Consider the following 9,372-nt stretch of genomic DNA (forward strand, 5'->3'; position numbering starts at 1 on the left):
GAAAACTTTAGCATGTGCTGCTGTGTTTATTGATGTGAAAAATTTATTTGGTTGTTTGTTGCAGTTATGTACACGATCAAGAACTAGTTCTGTTATCCAGAGCTTCAACATTCTGGAAAACTTGTTGTGTTTTTTTGGGTGCATGTGCTGCCAGCTGCTTCAGTTCTGTGCTTGTTCTTTTGAATGCTGATTTATTTGATATTTTGAAATGTGATGTTTCGTGTATCCTGCTGCTTCTTATGATTCATTTGAATATTTGATCAATCATTAAATATTATTTGTTGTTGTTTTGAAGTGATGAAGCGATGATGATCAACCTTCTCAAATTATAGTGGGAATAATTTTAGAATAAATGCTATAAGAACCAGGAGACATTTGTAATTTTGTATTCAAGTCAAATGAGTAGATACTACATATATAAATGAATAGATACTAACTTAATGCAAAATACAATTCGTCTCCTTGGATGGTAATATGCTAATGCTGATTGAAATTTGAACATACACCTCATAAGGTGATTAAAGATTTGGAAGGTTTAATCTGAGCAATGAGCATCATATCTAACTTGTTAATTTCGCATAATACAGTTCTTCCTTGTTATGTGAATATAGGTCGTGTGCCTGAAGACTTGAAGTTGAGCCGTGCTTATTGGCTGAGCAAGGGAAAAGTGACGACCCGGTCATTTTGTTGATTTCTAATTTGTAAATGATATGTAATTTTTTTTGTAAAAGATATGTAATTTTTTTGTAATTTATTGATTTGTAATTTGTAAATGATATGTTTTGTTGTACATTTTAAAAATTTGTTTAACAAGGTATATATTTTTATTTGTAATTAAATACAAAAAACTAATTTTAATTTTTTCGGGTCAAAGTAGGTCGGGTTCGGGTCCAGCAAACTGACCCGTTTCGAAAATCGGGTCGGATTTGGGTTGACCCGTATGTACCCGGGTCAGTTTCGGGTTGAACCAAAACCCGACCCGTGACCCGGTTTTGACAGGCCTATTCTTATGTGATTGAATCTTACACTTATTTGAAATTTATTTAAAGTTAAATTTGAACCTTATTCAAATTTTGTTAAAAGCTTATTTGAACATTATTCAAAACTTTTTGGAATCAATTTCATTTTCCTTACACTTCAATAGCCAATCGACGAATATAAGATCGAAAATTTTCATTTGCATAAAGTTCAAGACATACTTCACAAAGAAAATAAATGATAAGAATATTTCATCAATTACAACTATTATAAGTCATTACAAGTCATTAAAAGTCAAATTTTTTTTTATTAATTTTGTGTTATAATTTAATTTCAAATTAAATAATCTCTTTTTTAATATCTTAAATAAGCTTTTAGAAAAGCAAAACAGTACCCTAAAAATATCAATCCACTTTGCAAGAGAAATTTTCAGTTTGAATTCAGCATATATGCTTCTTTCATAAGGAATTCAAACATGGATGGATGTAATACTTCAGCTTTGGAAAAGAAATTATCTAAAATTTGCTCAGAATATGTACAAATTTTATCCTACAAAGTTTTTGAAGCCACCTAATACAATTTTGTCCTCTTTCATTCTTGCCAGAGCATTGTAATAAATTTGTCTAACTCTTTCCCTTGAAAGATTTATTGATCTTCCAATCTCATCAAATGTCAGTGAAGTTTCTCCATTTATTCCATAATATGACCTTATGATATGCTCCTCTCTTTCACCAAGTGCTTTGAGAAGCATCTCCATGTTTTGTAGCAATAATTTTCTATTGACAATAACTTCTGGTCTTCTTTCATCTGGCCCTTGGATAATATCCTATATAAAAGATTAAATAATAATTTAATAAATTACTATAAGAGTACCTATTTTGTATATATTTGAATGTTAATGTTGAAATTTGTTTTAAAAAACAATAAAAAAAAGGGAGATTTACATACATACCACCTTATACTACTCTATTTATATATTTAACACTTAAAACTTTAATATTACATACATACCACCCTTAGTTCATTTTCATATCAAATATGAGTGGTAGAAATGAAATATATGAGTGGTAGGAAAAAAATATGAGTGGTATATTTAATATTAAAATAATATAGAGTGGTATGCATGTAATATTAAAATTTTGGGTGTTAGATATGTAAATAGGATGTTATAAAGTGGTATGTATGTAAATTTTCCTAAAAAAAATTATCCCAAACAAAACCTTAAACTTTGTTTGAGACAACTTTCTTACTGCTTTTAAAACAACTTTTTAGTATAAAAATTTCTTAAAATAGAAAGTTTTGCACTAAAAAATTATTTTAGAAAACAATAAGAAAACTATCTAAACAAAACCTTAGTGAGAATGCATAACGAGATGTGCAATTCAAGTCCTAGGGCAAAACTAATATGAGTCGCATAGTTTTGGCTCCACTCAATGGCAGAGCAAGGCATTTTTTTACTGGTGCATAAATTGCCTATTTTAAACATATTTATCAATATTTGTCAATAAACATTTATAATCCTAAATTCTAAAATTTTGAAAAGGGACATATATTCAATAATTTTATGAAAATCATATTTATAAAAACCAAAATATATAATATATAAAGATATTTTAGAATTTTGGAGAGGGTCCATGCCTTAATTAAAGAGTTGATCATATGAGACATCCAATTATACATTACAAAATCAAAATTAAATAAACATGATTATGACATTCATTTCAAAATTGATTATAAATTCATCATTAGAGCTATCACCTATATTAATAAAAATAATAATAATTAGCACAAAATAAGAAATATCTTATGCCACACTTAGGCTTCGTTTGAGACGACTTTCTTACTGCTTCTTAATGCAACTTTTTAGTAAAAAATTAAATTTTTAGTTTGGGACGACTTTCTTATTGCTTTTTAATGCAGATTTTTAGTACAAAAATTAAATTTTATGTATAAAAAACTGTTTTAAGAAGCTGTAAGAAAGCCGTCTCAAATAAAGCCTTACTGAAGATCTAAGATTCATAAAACTAACCTCGAATGCCTAAATAAGGTTAATGATGATGATGAGATATATAGCAAATAAAATGTGATTATACAACTAAACATACTTTTGTATGGTTAACTAATATTTGTTAAAGATTACCTTAAGTGCTATTTTTTCACCATTAATAGGTTGATCAATGGATATCGGCCGATGACTTCTCTCACATATGATCTGCACACTGGAAGTAGAAATGCCAACCGTTTCTGCTATTTCTTCATAAGTTGGCGATCTCTTAAGCTTTTCCCTCAATAATAATTTAGTTTCCACTATTCTGGCGCTCATTGTACACAAATATCCCTACATATGTACTAATGTCCATTTGTTAGCTCTATATTCTAAACAAAGCCCTGCAATGCTATAAAAAATAAAGAAATTTTGTAGTTTTTCTGTATGAGTATCCATACCGGCAATCGAACAATGTTGGAATTTTTAGCTAAGGCTTTCATGATGGCTTGTCTGATCCACCAATACACATAGGTAGACATTCTATTTCCTTTTTTGTAATCAAATCTTTGTGCGCCTCGAAGAAGCCCTATACTTCCTTCCTGGAATAAGAAGAATTTAATTTCAGTGCAAGTGACACTAGAAATAACGTATAGAGAACTCTAATGGTAGATTGCAAAGAGCATAATGGAGAACTGGATTATCTGCAACTTTGTTTGTATCAGAGCTAGGCTATAATTGTGTTGTAAATGAGCTCCAGGAGCCAGCCTGAGCTTCATTTAACTCACCATGTCAGTGTTAGGTAACAAAAAATAGACTAGATTGACTGTTCATGTTTGTCTCATCTGCTTATTGAATCTGACACAAGCTATTTAGGACCATTAAACCAAATTCCTCACATGAAATCGAGGTTTCGTTTGCGGCGGCTTTTTTATTGCTTTTTAAAGCAGTTTTTTAGTACAAAAATTAAACATGAGTGTGTGCATATATGTGAAGATAACTAACAAAGAAATAAATGTTAGAGATAATTTGAGCTTCAGGTAGTCCGGTGGCTCAGTAATTTCTTTCCACATATAAGTCGTACTGTTTCCAATCTTGTTGGTAATCATCCAAGAAGTGAATTGTGTGGAGTTGTTTAAAAGGAATGAAAAAGAAAAGAGCAAAACATGCAGGACATGTTTTATGACAGACTAGCAATCACAGCGAAGTCGGAACTGCATCCTTGTTTAAAATTCAAAAATTTGTCTGAAACAATGATTCTACCTGAATCAGATCCTGGAGGCTGAGCCCTTTCCCTTGATAAGCAGCTGCAACTGAAACCACAAGTCTTTTATAGCTCTTGGTGATTCTCTCTCTACACTCTCTCGCCTTTAAGAGAGCCCTGTCATTTCTTCTTCTCCTCCTCATCCTTGCAGCACCTGAAGAGGTTTTCCTACCTGAAGGAACCTCCATCATAGCAACAACCTGTGCTCACAACCAATTTTGTAAGTATCACAACTCTGATTAAAGGACACTGATAGAACTCATAATCAAACAAAGTACCTTAAGACAGCTAGAGAACTCAGCCTCTTGATCCCATGTGAGATACCTCGAACGCTCGGTTTTTGACAAGCAGCTTTCTGCCAAACCACTCCCTTCCGCATTATCTTTGCCACTAAGATCCAGCTCTGCTCCCCTCCTCTGCCGCCGTCTCCGCCTCCTATCTCTCAAACAATTCTCATGATGTTCAAATCCAAGCCTGTTGGATAACTGAGATGGATCAATCTCGGTAAGGGCATAAGCTAAGAGCAGAGCATCTCGAGCAGCCTCGGCAGCTGCAGTTGCCAGGCTTACTGCTTCACTTGCCGCAGCAATAATTCCAATGGTTGGAGGGGGCGGAGTAAGCTGCTGAGGAAGTGGAAGAAGATGAATGGAAGGCTTAGAAATCTGAACATGGTGGTGCAGCAGAGGAGATTGGAGGGTAGAAGCCAGTGAGCGGCTCAAGGAGCATGAAGGCATGGTGCAGTTGATGCTGAGAGGTGTGAAATTAAGATCTCAGCCTTCTTATGCTTTTTTATCTTCTAGCGGAAAGATATTTATCCATGATGTTGACTTCTTTTGGTTCCCATATGAGGCAAAGAGATATTTTGATAAGGCAAATGTGGTAGGTATTTGAAGCGCTGTATCTCTTTTTTTTCTTTTCCCTACAAACTTAAAAAAGTAGCTTCCATGTTTTTTCTTTGCATCTTTACAGTGGGGATTACTGCGGTAAATAAGCTCCCCCAACAAAATGAATAAATAAATAAATCTCTAAACTCTCCGCTCTAAGTAATGGAAAAGATGAGCAAATAATGTTGAGAGGATTGGGTCCCTATCTAACCAACTCATCTCAGCCTAGCATTAACATTGATGGCAGAGATCCAGCCAACTAAAAAAAGGGATTTTGACAATAAATTTGTGTACTGATTAGATCCTAACCGTCCAAAATGAAGCAAGTCTCTGATGATTTAGTAGACATCATATAATTATCATACAAGTTGTGAAAGATTTCAATGAAATGTTGAAAAAAGGAAAACTAATGAATTGAACAATAAATAAATACGCTTAAGCTTCGTTTGGGATGGCTTTCTTACTGCTTCTTAAATTAGCTTTCTGGTAAAAAATGAAAAATTTTGTACTAAAAAATTGTTTTAAAAAGCAGCAAGAAAGTCATTCCAAACGAAGCCTTAGTCGTCCCAAAGAAGAACCTGCCTGCAGTTCGGTGCTTACAAGAGTGATAAAGAAGATGCTACTCGGGTATTCATCTATAAAAATTACATTTAAAATGAATCAAGAGCTGTCTTACTGATATGCTCACCGAAACCCAAAAACAGGTAGATTGTCAGTAGATGATAGCAAGCTTTTAAGTTCCATTAGACATCTCATAAATGGATAATAATTAGAAACTAGAAATTCCGAAACTCATCCCTCTCTCTCCTAATTTCCAGGGGAGTACTAATTTCCCATTAATCACCGGGGCACTTCATTTGTTTTCTTTGCATTATAATTTTCAAAAGCATCTTCAGATCTACCACCAATCCATGATAAAGAAGACCACCAAATTCGTGAGGGAAAAACTCAAAATTGGGCCCAAAATTAAATTTTAATTCACAACTGGGCTTGTTGATAAAGCATACATTGATCCAAATGGGTAGTAACGGCTTCCAAAAATGACTTGAAGTAATGCAGCGTATTTGAAATACTTTGGAGCTGTTTGGATAAGTATAAAATAAATGCGAGGAATTACTTTTTCTTGTTTGATTTGCAGTAAAACGAATGCACTTTAAAGTCCAAAGATAGGGTGGTCAGTGGCGGTGGTGGGTAGTGGTGGAGGCTAGGGGCGAGAAATCAAATAGGAATTATTTTTTCATGTGAACGGAGGGCTAAATTCATCATTAGTAATTAAACACAGGGAAAATGTCATTTTATGAAATGATAATAATATCCTTAAAAAACTTAAATTTGTTTTAACACAGATGAAATTAGCACTCTCTACAAGAATACAAACAGCATAAATAAAAAAGATAAATACAAATTTTTTAAAAATATACCAAATTGGTGGCATTCAAGCAATCCTCCATATATAATCATAAACAACAACCGGGTGATGTTTGAGTAAAGCATTTTAAGCAGTGCATCTGAATGCAAACTCAAGTATGTGAGCATGCGATTGAAGACTGACCAAAAGGCATTTAATCATAATGTTTAATCCAATGTTTGATAAAAGGGAAGGCCAGTGTTCGATCCATAAACAACAATCGAAATAAAATAATGATTGGATCCTAGTAGTAAGATGATCCTTACCTTCCTGAAGAAAGCATAAAAATATTTACACCATTTTTAATAAAAAAAGGCATTTAACCAGCAAAAATATTTTCAGTAAGTCATCATCATATTCAGCCTTATCGCAATAATTTGGAGTCTACTTTATAAATTCTTATTTTCCATCTACTATGTAAAATAGGTTCTTATTTGTGGGGGTGGTGGGCCTTAGGGCGGGAAATAGAATAGGAAAAGTTTTTTTTTCATGGGAACAGCTTGGGTTTGGTGGATTTATATTAGGAAATTTTCTTGGGTGGTGGTGGGGGGGTTTAACACAGATGAAATTAGCACTCTCTACAAGAATGCACATCATGTCATCAACTTAAATCATAAAGATAAATACAAAAATTTCAAAAATCTACCAATTTGGTAGCGTTCAAGCAGTCTTCCATGTATAATCATAAACAACAATAGGGGGATGTTTGTGTAAAGCATTTTAGGTGGTGCATCTGAATGCAAACTCAAGTATGTGAGCATGCGATTGAAAATACACAAAAAGGCATTTAATCATAATGTTTAATCCAATGTTTGATAAAAGGGAAAACCAATATTCGATCCATAAACAACAACAATTTGAATGAAGTAAAGATTGGATCCCAATAGTAAGATGATCCTTGCTTTCCTGGAGAAAGCATAAAAATATGTACATCTTTTTTAGTAAAAAAGGCATTTAATCAGCAAAAATATTTTTAATAAATAATAATTCATCATCATATTTAGCCTAATCCCAATAATTTGGAGTATACTTTGTAAATTCTTTTTTTCCAACTATTTGTATTGAATATTGCATAAGACGTTAAATCTAATCTTTGCAATCTTCTTTAACAACTTCAATCCATATTATGTTGGTCTAACTCTTTTTCTTCTTAATCATCGCAGAGTACTTTTATCCACACATCTAATGTATGCCCTTCATTACACATAACCAAAAACTCCCATATCTAAGCCTAAATTCATTAAAGATAAAGGTTATGATAGGAAAAGAATGCACTTTTCACAAAAATCAACATATGAAACACAAAATTAGGAAGTAAGCCCCAAAATAATTTTTATTGAAAGAACTATAAAAAGAAATGCAAGATACAATTTGATTTTCCATTGGAGACCAAGATCCGGCTCTCCCAAATCTCTAGCCGCTGGCTAGAGCCCAAATAACCTAAGAATAAACTAAATTCAACAAACTTCAAAACATAATCATGTAATTACCCTATTGTTAGTCTTAAATAGGCTCCCATAATTCCCTACCAAATCATCCCCATTTCCCTAAATAATTCCCTCTCATATTTGAATTCAAATTAGATTTATTTTCCTAATTAATTCTCTCCCAATTGTAATTAAAATTTTCTAAACAATCCCCTATTAATTCCTCTTTTTTTTCCCTAAATAATTCTCTCTTAGATTTTGAATTCAAATTAAAACCCTTACAGTAAATAATTCCATCTCAATTGTAATTAAAATATTTTTAAACAATTACCATATGATTAAGAACCTTCCTAAAAATCTCCATCTTGATTAGGAAACTTCATAATTCCTTCCAATCAAATCGGCCGGTCCATCAATACTCCCCTCCCAAAATGCCACCTTGTCCTTAAGGTGGAACGAAGGAAACTATTGCTGAAGCACTTGACTTATAGCATTTGACTGAAAAATGAACAAACACTAAGTCGAATGAAGTTGAATGATCCCTACCTCCAGCATGTCCCTGATCAATCTCTCAATCTCATCCTTCTGGATTTGGGGATAATAATACATATGAACATTGATAAATGAGACTACTTCCTTCAAGATGATAGCATGCTTATGTTCCTGCGGAGGAGGCAGACCATGGATTGGCTGAAACACCTCTCGATATTGATGTATGAGTGGTTGAACCATATATGATGCTTCTATTTTCTTCCCATCTTCTTCGCCTTCCAAACTCTGCAGCTCCACCAAAATTCTCATTCCTTCACCATTTCCCATCTTTGGAAGTGACTTCAAAATCACCTCCATGTCATCTGTCAATGCAACTGGTAATGTTCAGCTAGCAGAAACCAGATTATTCATAGGTGAGCTCATTGAATACTTGCTCAATTGAGATTAAGAAACTACATAGGCTTTGGAATCTTGCACAATATAAATAGGATTTATTAAACAAAACTTTGCATCTGATTCAACTGCATTAGCAAATTTGTTCATGCTTTGCTGACAGTTCTGCTTAACAGGAATTGAATGTCGTTCATGTTGATAATGTCCTTTGACGTGAAGATCCAACAGCTTCTTCATCATTCCTTCTAGGTTGGAAAACCTTTCCTCCATTGATGACATTCAATCCTCAAACGCTGATTTGACTTGGCCAATATTTTCTTTAAGATGCTCTTCCAAGGCATCAATTTTCCTTGCCGCCATAGCTCCCAAAAAAGTGCTATAATACCAATTTGATAGAAAGTTGATGCACTTTCACAGAAAATTAGTGGACGAAACAAAAAAAAGGGAAGAACACCGCCCTAAAATAATTTTTATTGAAAGAACTATAAAAAGAAATATAAGATACAATTGAATCTTCAATTGAAAAGGAAGATTTGGCTCTT

The 9,372-nt window shown here is 33.1% G+C and overlaps 1 protein-coding gene across 2 annotated transcripts; it reads right to left on the reverse strand.

Annotated features, from left to right (window-relative positions):
* Positions 1-1,404: 1,404 nt before the first annotated feature.
* On the reverse strand, positions 1,405-5,581 carry LOC110106552 (RNA polymerase sigma factor sigD, chloroplastic). 2 transcript variants are annotated; one of them, XM_020836487.2, is made up of 5 exons: positions 4,505-5,580; positions 4,226-4,426; positions 3,424-3,564; positions 3,119-3,316; positions 1,405-1,804 (listed from the first exon to the last, which is right to left on the reverse strand). In XM_020836487.2, the coding sequence occupies exons 1-5, from the start codon at positions 4,958-4,960 to the stop codon at positions 1,523-1,525; spliced, it is 1,278 nt and encodes a 425-aa protein (XP_020692146.1). In that variant the 5' UTR covers positions 4,961-5,580; the 3' UTR covers positions 1,405-1,522. The 2 variants fall into 2 exon arrangements, with proteins under 2 accessions (XP_020692146.1, XP_028549594.1); XM_028693761.1 differs by having other exon boundaries at positions 1,552-1,785; positions 4,505-5,581.
* Between the last annotated feature and the right edge of the window lie 3,791 nt (positions 5,582-9,372).

Source organism: Dendrobium catenatum, unplaced genomic scaffold, assembly GCF_001605985.2.
Source record: "Dendrobium catenatum unplaced genomic scaffold, ASM160598v2 fragScaff_scaffold_362, whole genome shotgun sequence".
Taxonomy (NCBI): Eukaryota; Viridiplantae; Streptophyta; class Magnoliopsida; order Asparagales; family Orchidaceae; genus Dendrobium; species Dendrobium catenatum.

Excerpts from the sequence above, each read along its gene's own strand:
- LOC110106552 (XM_020836487.2), bottom strand. The coding sequence starts at position 4,960 with ATGCCTTCATGCTCCTTGAGCCGCTCACTGGCTTCTACCCTCCAATCT. Across the intron at positions 4,427-4,504 it reads AGTTCTCTAGCTGTCTTAAG|GTTGTTGCTATGATGGAGGT; the intron begins GTACTTTGTTTG and ends TTGTGAGCACAG. Across the intron at positions 3,565-4,225 it reads GCCTCCAGGATCTGATTCAG|GAAGGAAGTATAGGGCTTCT; the intron begins GTAGAATCATTG and ends TTCTTATTCCAG.